This window comes from Falco rusticolus, chromosome 6, assembly GCF_015220075.1.
Source record: "Falco rusticolus isolate bFalRus1 chromosome 6, bFalRus1.pri, whole genome shotgun sequence".
Taxonomy (NCBI): Eukaryota; Metazoa; Chordata; class Aves; order Falconiformes; family Falconidae; genus Falco; species Falco rusticolus.
In genome coordinates this window covers 20,340,258-20,358,950 of record NC_051192.1, presented here as the reverse complement: position 1 = coordinate 20,358,950, position 18,693 = coordinate 20,340,258, and the positions used below count along the sequence as shown (strand labels likewise).

Here is an 18,693-nt window from a genome sequence, read left to right as displayed (position 1 = left end):
GCACTTTTTGGATGGCTACAGTCTAACAAGCACAGCCCATACACCTGAAGAGGCTTGCTGAAGGTGGAAGGGTAACCATGTTGTATCTGCCTAGGAGCGACTGCTACACAGAGCAACTGGAATAATCAGCAGAAAAGTTAAAACATACAAATGTTTGAGAGTCACTACACAGACCAGAGTGCGTGTGAGCCTTTCTCTGCGCCTCAAATCCTGCATCGCTTCTGCAGCTGAAGAAAAGGCATCAGTGCTAACAAGCATCCCTCCATCAGCACTCTTACATGCTCTAAACAAGGGTGACAAACCAAGGATACATCTGCATAGGATTTTATTAAAGTAGGCATCATCCACAACTGCCAACATTTGAAAAAAATACTCTTAACTTTTTCTCTCCTGAACAGGTAATTTAACAGCTGTAATGCTCAAATGCCATGAGAGAAGTCTCTGCCCAGAAGTCAAATTTTGAACTGGTTGCAAAAGTTTGACATTTTGTACCACATCAAATTGGTTTAATCCAGAAAATACTGTAACATAGTTACAACAGAAGTTAGAGAGGAAGATACAGAAAAAAAACACATGCATTGTTGGTCACCGGTTGAAAACCGGAATTTCATACAGGACTTGAACCTTGTAGACACATCTAATCACATTCCCTGACTATCACCATATTATTGCCTCCAAACAACTCTCTATTGCAACACGGTTTATTTCAGATTTTGCAAAGTATAAGTTTCTTAAACAGCTGCTCCTAAATTAAGACAGCAACTTTTGGCAGAATAAAAATAAAAATTGTTCAAAATGCTATAGGTCTGAATTTCACCTTCACCGTAACACCTTATCCAAAGCTTTTGTGCAATGCCTCAACCAAGGACAGTGTGTTCCAAAAGAAAGAACATTCTTGCTCTTCACTCCTGTTAGTGTTAACTGGAGCTCTGAACACAGGTGAGGGGAGTAGAGCCCAGGGCTTTGAGTGAAGTAAAGAAATGGAGTGAGGCCCATCAACAACTCTATTTTGCACGTTTTGTGGAATGGAGGCAATGGGGAGTCCCCAGAGTCTGAATTATGAGAGACTGGAATGGACAAGACGCTTCAGCTCACATTAAAGCCCTTCATCTGATGGTTCAGTTTAACAGTCCACCAGGAGATATTCCTGTTTTGGCAGGGCAGAGGACAAAACCCGAGCCAGTCTTTCCTTTTAGGGTATGAATGGAGGGCCAATTTTGCTGGCCCATTGGGCCAAATATTACACTTGAACAATGTGATAGTTACAACAGTGGCCAAAGTTTAAAAACTTGCCTTGTCAGAAATGTAAACAATATAAAAATCTTTCAATAACAGGCCACAACCTTAGAGGGTTTTGAGCTTAAGTACTTGGGAACAGAATACTTTGCCAACAGATGAAACAATAAGATACATACAAAACCAAGAGACACAAGTTTAACAAATGTTTAAAGTAACTGGGTTTCACCACAGAATCTTCATTTGGAGTTTACTTTCATGAGAAAACATATTCCCTGCAGCATGTAGACTCCTTCACAGAGACAGAAATCTGGTCATGTCAGTTATCCACTGGCTGTGGAAACACTGCAGGGCTACAGAAAGCATAACAGACTTGCAACTACCAAAGCATCACCACAGAAAACATAGCAAACAAGTTGTAGGCAAAAAAATACTTGAATGTGTTTACCTACACACACTATTGGAGTATACAAGACAATAAAGATGGAGAGCTTCAAACAGGGAATTTCCAGTAATTTTGAAAATGAGATATTTTTTCTTTGGAAAAAAAAATAAAATCAAAAGTTCCCAGATTCTGTTTCTCAAGGCATGCTATAGCTATAGTAGCTGATGGCTCAGATTCACATCCACAGAAACTGGTATTTTACCTAAAACGGCTTTCCTGTCTCTCCAGTTTGCTGTTTCTCAAAGTCTCCTAAGTAGCTTTTGAATAAACATATCTTCCTTGCACACAACTACTAAGACTCCCTTTTTAATCCCAGAATCTCCTGTGCATGAAACCCAATGAGCAGAACAGCCCTTAACTGTAGCTAGAAGATGGTTTCAGCTTCTGGATCCCTCTCTAAAGAATAAAAGCACATGACAGTTACACATAAATAGCATCTACAAATACACTTACAACACACGTGGAAAGCGTAGTGAACATGAACAGATTTCAAAGGCTGACTTGACTCTATCATAAGACTCCATCATCAGCCCACCTTTAAAACTTGCTCCAGGCAGTATGTCATCATGCTAGCATGGCAAACAACTGGGATAACCAAAAGTAGTGCTAATTAACAATAAACCCATACACGGGCATTGCCTTCTTGCAATACGCCCCAGATTCATTCACATATATGTAAACAACTCTTCGGATTTCAGAACTGCCACTGAGGTTAACCTGAAGGCTGCAGCAGTTTCAATGAATAGGACAAAGCCTAGCTTGTAAACCCTGTTTTTTTAAAGCACAGTGAGAATTCAAGTCCTGTTCGCCTTCACATTTATAAGCATTATAAGAATAATGCTACTTTGTATGCCCTCTGTACAGAAAAGCGTATGTTTATACAGCACTACATATATATATAAATATATATATATATAAATAGAAACTATTGACCAAAGTTTGATTTCAAACTAGAATTGCATCGACCCCTGCATTTTGGAAACATGAAGTAACTCTTCTGATCTCTCTTTTGTAAGCAAAGAGTAGAAAGGATCGTATCTTACTACGATCTAACATGCTCCACCAGGAGAATGAAAAGCCTATCATTAACTTTGCAGGATATACCCAAAACAGCAGGTTTGGCAATATTGCCCCATGTTGTTTGCCAAAGAAGAGGTAGGCAGCAGGAATGATTGGAGAGTCATCAGCCTGGAGTTAAGTGCTTTTTTTTTTTTTTTTCTAGCTGCTTAAGTGTGGAAGTTAAAGAACTCTATGTTTGTCATCAGTGCTGTGCTTGGAGACAGTACCAAATGATGTTGTTTATCTAACAGTACATTCTAGCTAAAGTATGTTTCTGCCCAACTCTATTGCTACTTATGAAAAATTAATAACTGACATGCTCTAAGTCTCAGAAAATTATAAACTAATTTAGTCATTTCTTCCTGGTCCTCCGTGGAAATCCGGTAACATCTTACAAAGTATTTCAGTTAGCTTGAGCAATCCTGGACTCACACCCAAGGAAGCTAAACATTGTAGCCACCAACTCTGGCAGATCATAATCGTGTTTCCAACCCCAATCCCTCCGGGCGTTCCTGTCGTCAAAGTTCATCGGCCAGCTGTCAGCTGTGGTGGAAAAAAAGGAGAAACAGGAGCATGAGGCTTAAGAAAAACATCTTTAAACTTTAAGATGCATCACCACTGGCCATTTGAACTACTGAAGCTGAATTTCAAACTGTAAGACTTGAACTGTACAGGAACAACTTGCAAGTGTCTGAAAAGGAAAGAAACTGGTCTGCCCTTAACATATGGCAGTCTTAACATCTTTTCTTACCCACTGCTAAAGAAGCTGATACTAACCTATGGCCTGCCTGACTTCATCCACATTGAAGGTCACTTGGAGCTCAGGAACATGCTTCTGCACCTCTTGCACTAGCTCTTCAGGAGTGAAGCTCATGGCACTGATGTTGTATGTCCTCATGCTCAGTGCCTCTGCAGGGGCCTCCATGACCTCTAGAGTTGCTTTCAGACAGTCATCAATATACATCATAGGGAGACGAGTGTCCGGCTTTAAATTGCATTGAAATTTGCCAGTCTTTATGGCATCATGGAAAATCTGGACAGCATAATCTGTAGAAAAGACCAGTGGATGTATGTACTCATCTGCCTCCATCTGTTGTTCACTCCACGACAGTCAACAACCCCCAGACCACCTCCAAAGTCTCCTGTCTAAAATCTAGCAGCAGAACTGTGTATTATTTACACTGAGCTGCAGGAGCGTAAGTTATTCTGAACTATCCCAGTGATATTCTAGCACTTGCACACGGCAGCAAGAGAGCAGAGTTTAAAAGATTTTAAAAGAAAATGGTCTCAATGGGTGTAATTGATCCAAAATCTCTTACTGTTTAAAGGCAAAGACAACAAAATCACACCCTAGGCTGGAGTGTACAAAAGTATCGTTGTAACAGTTTAAATAGTATCCCTACACTCATGCTCTATACTGCCACAGATTAAATTTCTACAGACACATTAAACATTACTCTATTGGCTTGTTTTTGCTCTTCTTGCCTGCAATACTGAGAACCATGTCCAAGTCACTTACCAGTTGTTCCCCCACCAGGCTGAGAGTCAGCAGATATAACTCCTGGATACCTCAGGCAGCGGAAGTCTAAGCCATACCGGTAATGGTAGTACTACAGAGGGAAGAGAGACACATAGCTTTACACATCAAGACTAGGCCATACAACTGGTTGATTTCACAGGAAGTCTGCCACAGATGAACCTTCATGCTGCAGCCATCCCCTGGCAGGAATGAAAGCAAAGGAACTACCAAACAGCCTCCATTCCCTGCCAGGTAGCTGATCTCCCTGCTTACTCTTTTCTAGTTTACATCCACATCAGTAGATATGGATTCTTGATACAGATCGGCTTCTAACGTAAGGTTTAGATCTAGTGCTCAGAAACTGAAAATTCCTCAGTTTGTGAGACATTTCAGGTTAATACAATCTTCAGACCTTCCACTGTCCTTCGTAAATTTCAAGTGTGAGGAAACTGTATGTAAAAATATCAGGTTTAATGATGTTATGTTTATAAAAAACTACAAAGCCAAAAGATAAGTTGTGCATGTACAAGCTCCCATGTTTTTAACTTCAGTGTCTTTTTTTGGAGGGGGAGGAGCAAGTGTCATCATTGTCCAGTATGCTTTCAGAAGGCTTTGTACACTGACATTTATGCAATGCCACTCATATTGGCAGATGAGGCAGAAGCCACAGTCAATATAAATTGTTTCCCTGTTTCGTTTGAAAGTTAGATGTTGGCCAGCTTCCAATTCTTTGCACTTTTTCCAACAAAACTCAAAAGACCTTTGTCCTTAAGAGCTGCCTCAGACTACTATTGAGCACTCAAGCCTCAAGGAAGGAAAGAAAGGGGAGAAGAGAAATTCAGTCGGGAATCTTACAAAAGCAATTAAGTTCTCCTACATTTGATGAAATAAATAAAAAATTCTCACTTCTCCCATGAGCTCAGCATGAACCTTGGAGACTCCATAGATTGTCCTTGGTCTCTGAATGCAGAGATCAGGAGTTGGGTCTCGAGGAGAGGTAGGTCCAAAGGCTCCAATAGTGCTTGGAACGAAGAGCCTCAAATTATGCTCAGCTGCAATATCCAGAACATTGTGTAAACCTGGAACAAACAACAGGATTTATCAGAACATACACAGCACTTTCTCAAGCCTCTGCAGAGTCACAAACTTGAAGCCCTTGTCACATACCAGTAATATTTACAGCTCTGGCCAAAGGGACGTTTGCTTCTCCAACAGCACTGAGTAAAGCACTATAGTGGAACAGCCAAGTTATCCGATTATTCACCACTATCTCACGTAAATTCTTGTAATCCAAGATATCCGCATAGATAAAAGGACCTAGAACAAATGGAACCAGAAGGAAATTGAATGTCAAGAAGAATGGATGTAAAGAGAAGTTCTACATGAAACTCACATTGCTGCTTCTTGACCATAACTGTATTCAGAATTTGACTGCACAGCAGAGTGTGTGCCTAACAGCAGCAGTCAATGAATCAGTAAATAAGCAGGAGAAAGGAGTGGAAACTACCTTCACCTCAGCAACAGACTGATGCAAGAACTCCTGTTTTATCCAGTCAACAGCATGAAAACAGGGAACATCTAGTGTACAATATTCAAGTATCTAAATACATCATTAAACAGTAACAATGAAGAAAAATTTATGCAACTTTCTAATGAAAATAATAAAAAAATCCTACTCTATATCCACCTTAACATAAAAATTGCCTAAGCATGGAAAAACAAAGCACAAATTTAATTTCCAGCTTGTTCCCTCCAAAAGAATAAATGCACCTCTTTTTGCAGCAGAAGCACAACAGTCAAGTTCAACTTGACTCAAGTAGTTACTCGGGTCAACAAAGTGGCAAAGCAACAGTGAAAAAATTCAAAGAAAAATATTTAGAAAAAGGGAATAATAGGCAGGAAAAATCCATGTCTTAGCACGATTTCAAAGCAGGAAGGTGTTATCCAGAAGTTTTGAACAATAACTTGTTCTGTCTAATCCACATGTCATTTAGACTTTGGTAATTAATCTATGAATACCAGAGATAAAGTAAAGATTTTGTTTATCATGTGCTTCCCCCAGTCACTTACCACTATAAAAAATGTTATCTGCAGGCTTCCTAATGTCAGACAAGATCACATTGTTCTTTCCAAAGCGTTTCCTGTGTAAAAATACCCATATGGTATGAGTCCACAGTCTTCAAGATAATTCATAAGTTGCTATTGCTATTTTGTTTTGCAGGAGGCAATATCAGAGGAACAATTATTTCCACAATGAAATCAGTTATTATGCTAAAAAAACCACCAACAACCCTTTAAATGTCAATAAAGCATTTTAGGAAAATTAGTAAACTACTACTAATAGCAGTGAAAGGTTGCCTAAGGATAGAGAAATTTTCTAGAAAAATTAAAATACGTTGAGAAGAACTACCTTCCTACCCTCTTCTGAAAATTTTACCCAGAGATAATCTACTCCCCTGCAGCCAGCAAAAAGCCACCGGGCTTGCTGCAACTGCAGCTACATTTATACCAACAAAGAACATAACTGAGCAATCTCTGCCTTGTGCTTTTCTAATCAACACAAGGCTGTCGCAGAGGTCAAGTCTGATGGTGCTGGAATACATTCCAGCCTTCTATTATTTTGATTATTTTAAAATAAATGTATCATAGAAAAGGTAGAAAACATTCAAACTGCACCACAGGAATGCAGTAAATTTGCTCATTTTTGGTCATAGTCCAAATCCTCTGCAACAAACACTGTGTGTTAACAATACTCTGGAGCTGAGCAGGTGTCGATATGGACAACGGTACGGGCCAGAGACAGCTCTCAGACCATTTTATATTTCTTGAAAAGATACCATGGAAAAAATAAGGTAACTGCGTATGTGAAGCAGAGCAACAGAAAGAGTCAGAATAAACGTATTTTCAATTTACTCCTTTTGCTGCATCAGTTTATCTTCCACCAAATCATAAAAACTTCCATATCTCATATCCTAATCTTTATTTTTGTTTGTACTTCACTAAATAGGGCATCTTATTCCTGAAGCCACTGAACTGAAATTATCAGAGATAAAAGTCAGCAGCTGCAGAGCCCAACAGCTGGGTAGTTAGCAAAGGACTAAGTATTTTTTCAAGTGGATGTATGTCCTTTTTTCTCTCCTGTAGTCCCTGCATAAAATCACCGCCTTTGTCTCTCTATAGAGCACTGAAATCCAGCCTTATTTGGCTATATCAAAAAAAGAGAAAAGGGAACCTGACCACCCTCTGAGGATTCAGATTCGGAATACTTCCATTTAACTGGAAGCAAACTGAACTCAGTGGCTAGTCTCTTAGACAAAATTATGTTATTTCGGGAATCGTGATCAATGTACACACAGAAAGTACATCAGTGAACCTAAACCAAGCAAAGGAGTAAAAAACTAAAAAGATGGTGAAAAACTAAAATTATTTACAAAACTAAGAGGCAAAAAAGAATCTGCAATCGTCACCAGGATTCTTTTATAAACAACCTTTCAGAAAATTATTGCTTTTAGAAGTGATGGTTAAAGCTTTAATTCCTCACTAACAGCAAGTCAGAGAATCATGACATACCTCAGAAGCTTAGCAAGTCCCACTCCAAGCTGGCCAAGACCACCTAAAATGGAATACAAAAGAGACAAAAATCAGAAAGTGGTATCAAAATACAGAGTTCCATCATTGCATGTATCGCATTAGAAATAACTACTATTTTTCCCAGTTAGTCATAAAGCTTTATTTTTTTCTCAAGGTAAACCAAATGAATAGGTTTTAGTAGATTTCCAAGGGAAAAAACAAAACAAAACAGGAAAGTTCACATGGGACACCAATCTTATCACCATGTGGGAAAGATCATCACAATTCCAAAATATTTTGAGTACTTCCAGTATTCTGCTTACCAGGGAGGAAGAAAGGGAGTGGGGGACTCAACTGAGAAGGTGGAGCAGCAATACAGTTATGGCAGGAATGCTGACCTGTAATTAGCACCCGAGGATGATCAGACTCGGAAAAAGAAACCGAGTGAAAGCTGGCATCAGAGGCCACCTGGCGAGGCGAGACTCCAATGCATCGAACTGGCACAGTGGAAATCCCACATCCACAACCAGAGCTCTGTAGCAGCTGGCTGACAGCTCTGCTCACGTTTTTGACAATTGCCATCTTCCTCCTTCAAGTATGCTGTGAGAACAAGAGAAAAAGATTATTCACATATGACTCAACCATATTAAACATTTTAAACGCTCCCTTAGAAAACTGAAGGGTTTCAGAAAAGTCTGATGCAATCCAAGTCCCAAGTTGACGTGCCAACTGAGAGCCACGTCTACTAGAAGCAGTCTGTGAAGTAAGATAAACAGAGGTAATGTATTCACCAGAGCAAGCTCAAGAAAATATCCACAGCCCCAGCACAGAGTCCAGTATAATGAACAGTGAGAACACAGTTCAAGTTTAAGCCTTTTTAAAACTGTCACTAGAAACCATGATTTCAAGCACAATAGACAACAGATACAGAATTCAACAAGTTCAGCTGCTATGATTACACAGCTTCACTGTAGGTGCTTTTGAGTGAAAGTTTTATAGACTGCATGAATAAGCAACCCTTCTTAGTATTGCATCAGCAAGACTCAGCTAAGCCAACAGAGGCTTAAAAAAAGGTCACTGCTTTGCTCAAACTTAACACACACGATGGACAGCAGCCAGGAAGCAGAACAAAGGAGAAGCAGTATGTACCCAGGACTGACGAAAATGTCCTCCTAATTTCACACACACACACACAAAAAGACATGATTCACTCATCATAACACAGCACAAAATTATCCCTATTTAACCCTGAGATACATGCAAATTTGGCTTTCTTTCTCTCCAAATCTTTCATATTGGGAAAAGAAATGGAGAAGAATGTAGCTCAAATAAATTGCATCCACAACAGGTCTTCCCTGAGGCTGCAGTTTACTTCTTTCAAATACACTTCTTAAGGAAGAATTTAAGTGATTGTGCCTTATCCCCTTCGAACAACTTTCAACTCTTTCCCGAAGTGCTAGAGTAAGTAAATTCCCACACAAAAACATATTTCAAGCTAGCTTGCTTGAGATTACCCTGTCAATTCCTTTCTCGTACATGTTCTTGTGGTATCTATTATAAAAAGGAAAAGGGGGGGGGAGAAGGGCAGCTACAACAAGAAATTACAGCAGCTAATTGCTGCAGATGAATTCCAGCACTACCAATTCTAGTATGCATAGAAAAACAAACAAGTAATTAATGTGGGTGTTCCTTTCACTTAGGGCAACACGCAAGTCTGCAAATTTTCTGATACTTTAGGGAGTCCTGCTATTTAAATACAGAAGACTTGCTAAACTACCTATCACATGCTTCATAAGATACCCCCCCAAAAAAGTGCATTACTAAAAAGCACAATTGCATATTTAAACTGATCAAAGAGACTTATTCTGAGATGCACCTCCCCTCACACCCCCTTAGACTTGTTTGCTCACTTCTTTATTACCTTGAGAAGCACAGTCAGTTAATATCCTGATGAATTAGCCAAGCTTCTGTTGCACCTCAGCCACAAACCCATCAGAGGGATCAGTCTCAGTGATTATAGGCTTGATCCATCAAAGCTGTACCTCTCCTTTCACAGTGCTACAGAAGCAATCACTCTGTCTTCTCTAGGCTTTCACAAGTCTCTTGCAATTCCTTGTTATACCCCAATCCGATATACCTGCATCTAACTCCACCTACAAAACCAGAGCAAACAGACTATTCCTTGAGTGCTGAAAGTGAAGAAGCCCCGTTTCCTGAGGACTCGATCTCAGAGGTAATTAATTGCTCTGTAAAAGGTTATGACATTGTTCTCCTATCTTGATTCTCTCATGCTGATTTGTACAAGTCAGTTTATCTTGCTGATAGGCCACAAAGATGATTAGGGGACTGGAGCATCTCTCTCCTATGAGGAAAGGCTGATAGAGCTGGAATTGTTCAGCCTGGAGAAGAGAAGACTCAAGGGGGGGGATATTATGAAAATATATATATATATATATATATATATATAAAAATACCTGAAGGGAAAGCACAAAGAGGGCAGAGCCAGGCTCTTTTCGGTGGTGCCCAGTGCCAGGATCAGAGGCTGTGGGCACATGCTGAAACAAAAGAGGTTCCCTCTGAACATCAAGAAAGATTTTTTTTTTTACTGTGAGGGTGACAGAGCACTGGCACAGGTTGCCCAGAATGGAGTCTCCATCCTTGGAGATCTTCAACAGCCATATGGATGTGGTCTCGGGCAGCTGACTGGGTGGCCCTGCTTGAGCAGGGGGTTGGACCAGATAACCTCCAGTGGTCCCCTCCAACCACAAACATTCTCTCACGCTCAGCCAAGGCACTAATGAGATTTCCCTCCCATGCAAGCCCACCTTCACAAACCAGACATATTCTTGCTATTTTTGAGGCTCAGTCCCTCTCAAACTTATTTGAAATTAGCCAACAGGTGCAAAAATAGTTACATGTAAAGAGCAAGAAGGCAGCAGGCAGATATACCCAGATAATTCAATCTCATAACCCATGTTTCTCCCTAGGAAACCAATGTAAGTTAAAGGGCAGTGTTAGGACTTTTGAAGAGCCATGATAATCCCTTCTTGTTTCAAACGGGTAATAAACACTTACAGCACTAAGAGAGACTCACTGGTTTCTGTCACCAAAAGTTTCCCCTTAAAGTACCTGAAAAAGCATTTTGCTTTCTATAAACAAAATATAAACTAAAGTTTATTGCTACCAAAAATGCCATGCTAGGATGACATTGGTTTCCCACCTACTGGGCTGGTTTCTCCAAACACACCTGGAGTGAAACCACACAGGCTTAAGCTGAGAATTTACTTGCAAGTCTAGGCTGACTCAAAAGAACAGTAAACACATTGTATACCAGACACTGAGAAATCCCAGGCTCACCAAGCAGCACAGCTGCATGTGAAAATCCCACCTCTGACATGCCTGTATTTCTATTTTAAATATGAAGGGCGGGAGGGTAACTAGCTATTAAATACTAAAGCTGCCAACAAATGCACAGATTATATATAAAGACATTAACATTACTCCTTAAAAGCACCTCCCCAAACCAATCATAAGATACAGGTAGCCCCAACACAGTGATTAACTCACAAAAGCAAACTGGGACAGAGAAGCCCATTCTGCTAGATCAGTTTCTCATTGTAAGTAACTTCAAGGAGTTAACAGCTCTGAACACAGAAAGTATTCATTTAACTGATGCAAAAAGCCTTAAATTCTTTGATAGGTTTCTCTTTCTTACTATCTCAAAGAGGAATACTTCTGCACCTTTAGGAACCGGAGAGAAAAAAGAAGTTATACATATATTTTTCTTTTCAACTCCAGCCCTCCTATATTACCTTCTGACCAGTTTCTCAGTCACTGGTTTTACTCATCAACCCAAACTGATATTAGAAACTAGCTCTTTTGTTTTCTAAATCAAGTAAAATGAAGAAGTTTTATCTTGAAGCATGGAAGTTTATTTCCTCCACCCCACTAATTTAAACTAACAACCAACGCTAATCTAAAGGATTAAGCAAGACACACTGGAATTTTTCCTCTTCTGTACTCACCTGTCCCTCAGCCGGTAATAGAGCAGAAGCAGAATGGAGACGGCAATTTATACGACACTGCCTCTTTTGAAAGCCAATCAAAACTTGACAGAAAGTAGGAGTTGTCCCACACCTTTAAAAAAAAAAAAAAAGCATGCGCGTGAGAGCTGCAGCAGCGAGGGATATCACTTCGTTCACATTTGCTTGATTTTGAAACGTCTGTAACTTTGTGATAGGCAGAGAACTCTGAAGCTATGCAGCCCGCTCCTTTAACTAACAGAACCTTACAACCTAGGGTCATCTGTGAAGGACAGGTTTTAAACTAATTGGTCGTGGTGCAAAGGATTAGTATAAAGTAAACACATGTTCAAATGTAAAGCAATAATCTCCCTGGGACAGCAGGAAATTTCTGAGTTTTCTAAGAAGATTAAAGTTCAGGGAGAGGGAAAAGAAGTGAAAAAAGTAACAGGTCTATAAAGTGACACTTAGCATGTTAAATGCCAGTTGCTATTCTTCTGCAAGGTTTCCAAAGTGTTATATAAGCAGCAAGCACTTGCTGCTCATATTAAAAAAAAATAAAAAAAAAACCCCAAACCACAAAAAGTTTATAGAAGTTAGAAATGTCTTCTGTATTTGTTATTAATAGAACATTATGGTGATAAGATAAGAAACTCACGGGTTAGGCGTGGAAAATCCCACAACAGTAAGCTTCAAAGAAAATGCAAAAGGGGTAGGTGAGAGAGGTCAGAACCAAATGCCAGATCTCCTGCAGCATTTCTGGGGGCTGCACAGCTGCTGAGATGCCATGGGATGCCCCTCCACAGAGCTAACCAAAGAAGTCCAAAATGTAAGATAGTCTCTAGGGCACAGGATCTTGCAGATCCCCAACCACTAGGACTTTCAAAACAGCCAACAGCCTCGGGCATATGGTCCACACCAAGCTATTGTTCTCACCTCATATTTGTCTTAAAACCACACAGTTTCTGCTTCAGACATAAAGAAAAGCTTCTGCACTGGAAAGCTCCTCTACTTATTTCCTGCTCTGTCAAGAGCTTGAGTGGAAAAATACTGCCCACCTGGGCACCCAGAAGACAAGCACATGCCACCTTGCCTGTCCTGAGGAACAGCCTTACTCCCCGGTGCCCAGGTGCTGCCCACTGGGAAGTCCATTGGATCACCACATTGGAAGCACTCAAGCTGCAACAACCAGGGGATACTCCCAGCTCAGCTAACACCACCGCCTGGATAGCTGGGCAGACCGAAAACCATCACACATCCCCTGGTGGCATCTCCTCAGGTTCTGAGAGCCCCAAAGCGGGGTGCAGGGACCCAAGAGACCCAAAGCAGGGTGAGGGGACCCTGCATGCCTCCCTGTGTCCCCTGGCAGGGTGGATGGGGCAGAGCTCCCGGGTGGCCAGCTGCTGGCTAACCTCAAGCTGAAATAACCTTGACACGCAGGCACAGCCCCAGCGGCTCGTTTTACTGAGGTGACGCAGGAGGCGACGCGCTGCCCCTCGCCAGGCCCGCCAAGAGACGACGTCAGCCTGCAACACCGAGGGACCCACGGGGAACCTGACCTCAGCAACCGAAAAACCCAACAAATACAGGAGTCAGATTATAGCCGCAGCTCGGCAGCGTGAAGCCCTGCGAGCGGGGAAGGAAGATGCGCCTCACGGCGGGTGCCCGGGGATGGCTGGGGGGAGGGAGGCGAGGGGCGTCCCCCAGCCCGCCGCAGGGCTCCGGCACCGGGGCCCAGGAGGGGTCTGAGGCCCAGGCGCCGCTCCCCGCCCCCCAGGAACGGTGGGGTGGTGGGGGTTGGTCCCGGTGACCGCCGCCGGCGCTGAGGCGAAGTAGAGCGGGAAGCGGCGCCCGCCGCCCCCTCAGCGGCCATTGAAGGGGGTGGGGGTGGGGGAGGGGGTGGGGGTGGGGGAGGGGGTGGGGGAGGGGGTGGGGGTGGGGGAGGGGGAGGGGGTGGGGGAGGGGGTGGGGGAGGGGGTGGGGGAGGGGGTGGGGGTGGGGGAGGGGGTGGGGGAGGGGGTGGGCGCCCCTCCCCCACCTCATTCATTCGGTGCCGGGCCGTGGAGCAGGGCGGCCCCGCGGCCCAGCCCCCCCCGGGCCCAGGGCTCACCCGCCGGCCCCGCCGCACTCCCGCCGCCGGCTCCCGGTGCCGCTCAGCCCGGCGCCGCGCCCCGCAGGCCCAGCAGCGATGGGGAGGGGCGGGGCTGCAGCCAGACGTCACTGCCTGCCGGGGAGGAGATTGGGGGAGGGGCGGGGGGCGCGGTGTGACGTCAGAGCGACGCCACGCAGGCGTGATGTCATCCCCCGCGAGGCGCATCGCTCCCTCTGGGGGGGGGGGCACGCTGCAAAGGCTGGGCCCAGCGGGGCGCTGCGGGCGGGGGTTCCCCAGGTCAGTAGCCGTGTCACCGGGCTGTCCCCCCCAGATATGAGGTCAGCAGTCACCAGCCCGGTGTCACACTGCACCGAAGGCCGAGGGCAGGCGTGGCGAGAGCCGTTCAGGTCTGGAAGGCGTGAGGCGAGGGGAGCCGTGGGGGCTGGGCCCCACCCCGCCCCAGGGTCACCCCATGGCGAACACCACTAAAAATAATGTTTCTAACCGCAGCGGCACCTGGGGCTGCGAGGTAATATGTCACACAGCCCGCCTGCCCACAGGAAGCCACGGCCCAGGTGAGGAACTTGTTCGAAGTAACGATTGAAGAAACTTCTCTTGGGGATTAGGTGACCTACGGCCCAGTGCCTTGAGCAGGATGAGTGCGGCTGTGGTGGTCCCTCTGGGCAAGAAGGACCAGCAACCAGCATATTTTGCTAAATAAAACCTTTTGATTAAACGGCTGTTGAGGAGACCATGGCAAAATGGTGAGTTCTGCAGGGGTTGTGTACCTGGGAAAAAGACTGTTCGATGATCCACATACAGATGGAAAGTTCTCCTGCCTCCAAGAAGGAATTCATACAGATGTTGAAGAGCAGGTTAATTTATGGCAGTTTAAATGCCAGAAAATCTTTTAAGTATCCAAATAAAAAAAAAAAAGGAAAATAGAAACCAGGAGCTACCACCTCATGAAGCAGGTAGAAGGCGAAAGCCCTCTAAGACCATGGTAACTGTCTTCTGTGGTAATTAATGGCAGAACACTGATGGCAAGACTTCAGGAATAACTAAAATATTAGAAAGTTGCCTCTCTGCATGGAGGAAGATGAAAAAGCAAGAGCTGGAAAGTGGTATACCTCTCCTCTTCCCCACTGTGAACAGTTTAAGACCTGTTTATGAGCAGAAATTAGGCAAGATGGAAAAACTGTCACCTGCAAAACACTGTGAAGTACAACACACCAGAAAAAATAGGTAACGTTTCAAAAATATATGTTTAAATGTGAAATCCAGGTGAGCACCTTCAAACACTATGTAACACTGCTGGGAGTGAGGGTGAACATAACTCAAGCGCTAACCATTTTTAAAACATAAACTGATAAGCTCAACACCACACAAAAATGACTGCATTGTATGAATAACAATCAAGTGGGTCCAGCCAACAGAAATGACCCATACTTAAGTATAATACCTGTGCTTAGCTTGCTTATGCCTCAATGTTCTGCTTATAATAAACTGCTTTGAAAAATGGCATTTTAATAGAGTGGTTGGTTTGCAAATCCCTGTGAGGTCCTCATCTGCTCCTTGCTTTGGTTAGGCAGGTGTTGCTCATCCCTCAGTGAACTGAAATAAGAACATAAAAGCAGCCACAGCGAATCAAGCAAAGATCATCCTACTCCAGTCTTTTTTGTCTCTAACAGCAGCTCTTTCCCCACAATACTATCACAGACCTCTGTGACGTACAGCTGAAAGACTTTCTGAACCAGACATGGTATCTGCACATTCAGTATATTTACGGTCACTTGTCATTAATGTTTTTCTCCTCCACAAACTCACCCATATGCATTTCAAATGCAGGTAGGCTTCTGGTATCAACACTAGATAATATGCCTGCTTCATATATAATTTTGTGCACTTTAATTATATGTAGCTAAGCTGTTACATAACAATCCCAAATCCACCTCCCAAGTGGTGAAATTTATATGCAGGAGGCAAGGGGGGAAAAAAACAAGTCTTGAAAAAGTCTTATAAACATCTCTGTGGCAAGTTAATCTTATCTCAAAGCCTTTGTATTTCGAGATTATTTGGGGAGTTAAATGTTTATGGTTCTGAAAGAAGTGTTTGGAATAAGCCGGGGGAGGGGTGGGGTGGGGGCGCGGGCAGTGTGTGTGCAGGGTGGGGAAGTAACATTTTCTAGTACAGCTCAGCAGAAGAAAAGAGGGGAAGGGTCTGGAGCTGTGGAAGCTCTGTAACAAATGCTGCTGGCAATGAGAAGACTTGTGAGGGTTGGCTTAAGGAAAGGAGGGTTCAGACCGCTTCTGTCTGAAAGCAGGCATTGCTGACTGCATCCCCTGTTTAAGACTTAACATGGTCCATCAAATCCATGATCCATCAAACATGGTGTCTGGTTTGCCAGCAGCTTGTCTCCTTTGTCCTTCAGAGGACATCCTACTGATCCACATATTCACGATGTTCCCCTGAGAAGTCACCTGCTCCCTCAGCCAGAAACAGCAGTAAAACCTTGATTTAGGAGTGGGATTCCCATATCGAGCCCAGCTTCCTAGGCTGCAAAAAGGCAGCACACTTGGACACTCTTAAGAGTTTTAGAAAGTGTGACATGGGATCAGATTTAAGTCCGAATACTTTGCTCAAGGCTTTCTAATCCCTCCTGGCTGCTCATTAAGAACTTCCTGCTACACACAGCTTTACCAGTTGTCTAGGAAATCAGGGGTGCCTGGACTGGATCGAATTGTGTTGTGTTACTGGGTTTCTGCAGTTTCAGCCAAGGAAGGCCCCTCTCTCGAAGGATGTTTGGCCAGTACTCCCCAAGACAATGTGCAACATTGTCCTTGCTGCCTCCATACAGTGTTACTGTATTTTCCCATTGATTTGGGGAGTGTCTGCGTATCACCCCAAACAGATAGGATTGCCTGTCAGTGGGCTGTCTGCAAACAAGAACAGACAGTTCACAACATTTGCTCAAAGTAAACCAGCCAGAGGCAGGCTGGGGAGCAGAAGTACTACATATGGGGGCAATAAATAGCACGTGATGGGCTGAGAAACAGAAGAGAGGGAGATTCACAGTCCTGAGGCAGGCAAAGGAGTGGAGAGAAGGAATGAAGAGACCAAGTGAAGGACAGCATTGGAGGAAATGGACAGAACTAGTGTGCAGAGGCCCTGATGACTTTATAAGCTGGGTGCTGTGTGCATGCACTTCTCACTGGAGACTTAGCAGTCTTTCCAGGAGAGAGTTCACCATGGACTTCACTCCATGGCTTTCCTGTTAGGCTACCAGTCAGGGAGGCACCAGCATGGATCACGGTATCTGAGGTAACACACCTCTTTCGTGCAGTCCCAGGCCAGCAGGCACTCAGTGGGGAGGCCTTCTGGGCCCTCCTTTTACCCCCAAGGGAGCCCTTTGCTCCAGCTACCTGTGCACCTCCCAGTCCTGTAGAACAAAGAAACAGCAATGCAAAAGTGCAAAAGAGATCAGCATTGAATGATGCAAACTGTAACTTGAGGCAAGGGAGACAGTCCAGAGACCTTGCACACAGATGGCTATCTATGCCAGACCAATGTGGACCGCATCTGATACCCCAGAGCCTACTTTACAGTGATGCATTTGGGTGTAAGAGAAGCATTAGTAGAGATTGCTTCCTCTGATGCTGATAGGAAACACTTGGGCAGGTGCTTCAAGCGAAGATCATTTCCCCAGAAAGGAAAATGAAGAGGCAGCATTTGTAAGCAAGAAATAGAGCTCTGATTGTGCTTTGGAGGACATGGGAAGGAAAGATGTAGGACTGCATTTTCTTCAGAAGGCTTGTCAGCTCACAGGACACATTCCTGTGATGAAGTGCATGTTGACCCTAGGGTAATAGCCCATGAAGCATTCAGTCTTTCACTTTTGTCCTGTAAAGAAGTTTATCAGGCATGTTCCAAACTAGCATAAAACAAAATGTCTCCAATGGAGAGCACCATCCGATCCCAGTTCAATGTACCTGGTATCAAGTGAATTCCCTTTCTAGGACTATTGTAGTTTTCAGTTGTAGAGTCTAACACTCAGTGAGATCCTCGCTGTGGACATGCAGCTCCACTAACTTTATTCTCTACATGTCCTCCTACTTAGAAGAGCAAGTATGTTCATAGGATGAGTTTTCTTCTTGGAACAGCTACACCCATCTCCTGCACAAAATCAGCCAGCAGGCTCTGTCTCGTGATATGCTAGAAGCTGAACAGGAGTTTGCTGAACAGCTGTCAGCTGGGGCTGTAAACGTGTGTGCACTGATAGGATGTATCTCCACTTCTGAAGCATGGTGTCACAACTCTTGGGCTGTGCAGATAGCACAAACATAATTCCTGCAGTCCCTGTTCCAGAAAAGATCCTCTTGACTGAACAAAGTCCCCTCTACATTGGTTTCTGCTCCTAAGACTAACCAGGTGACTCATGCTGCTGGGCTGAGGCCTCAGTTAGTGAAGCCACTTAGGACTTTGCAAATATGTGAGATACTGGCCTTGATGGGGAAGGGGGAGCCATCTCCTTGTATTGCTCTTTTAGGAAGCATGACCTTGCTCAGAAACACTGTAGAACCTACCTGGTCCTACCACTGCCACAGGGCTGGTGACCTCAGTAAGAGTAGGAACATGCAGAAGAGGCACTGGAAGGAAAGGCAACAGAGGCAGTTTGAAATGTGAAGGTGATGATTAGCAACTGCAAATCAGTTAGCTACTACAGCCCTCTGATGTCTGGGCAGTCAAGGAC

At 43.8% G+C, this 18,693-nt stretch overlaps 1 protein-coding gene across 1 annotated transcript; it reads right to left on the bottom strand.

Moving 5' to 3' along the window:
* Window positions 1–308: 308 nt before the first annotated feature.
* On the bottom strand, window positions 309–11,966 carry LOC119149813 (L-threonine 3-dehydrogenase, mitochondrial-like). The gene is made up of 9 exons (XM_037391550.1): window positions 11,855–11,966; window positions 8,228–8,429; window positions 7,830–7,872; window positions 6,330–6,400; window positions 5,427–5,576; window positions 5,166–5,338; window positions 4,260–4,350; window positions 3,518–3,787; window positions 309–3,283 (listed from the first exon to the last, which is right to left on the bottom strand). The coding sequence occupies exons 2-9, from the start codon at window positions 8,409–8,411 to the stop codon at window positions 3,144–3,146; spliced, it is 1,122 nt and encodes a 373-aa protein (XP_037247447.1). The 5' UTR covers window positions 8,412–8,429; window positions 11,855–11,966; the 3' UTR covers window positions 309–3,143.
* Window positions 11,967–18,693: the final 6,727 nt, after the last annotated feature.

What these genes read in the sequence shown, in the direction of transcription:
- LOC119149813 (XM_037391550.1), bottom strand. Translation starts at nt 8,411, where the DNA reads ATGGCAATTGTCAAAAACGTGAGCAGAGCTGTCAGCCAGCTGCTACAG. An exon ending in AGATAACATTTTTTATAGTG is followed by an intron (nt 5,577 to 6,329) that starts GTAAGTGACTGG and finishes CATTTGTTCTAG; the next exon opens with GTCCTTTTATCTATGCGGAT. An exon ending in CAGAGCTGTAAATATTACTG is followed by an intron (nt 5,339 to 5,426) that starts GTATGTGACAAG and finishes TGTTTGTTCCAG; the next exon opens with GTTTACACAATGTTCTGGAT.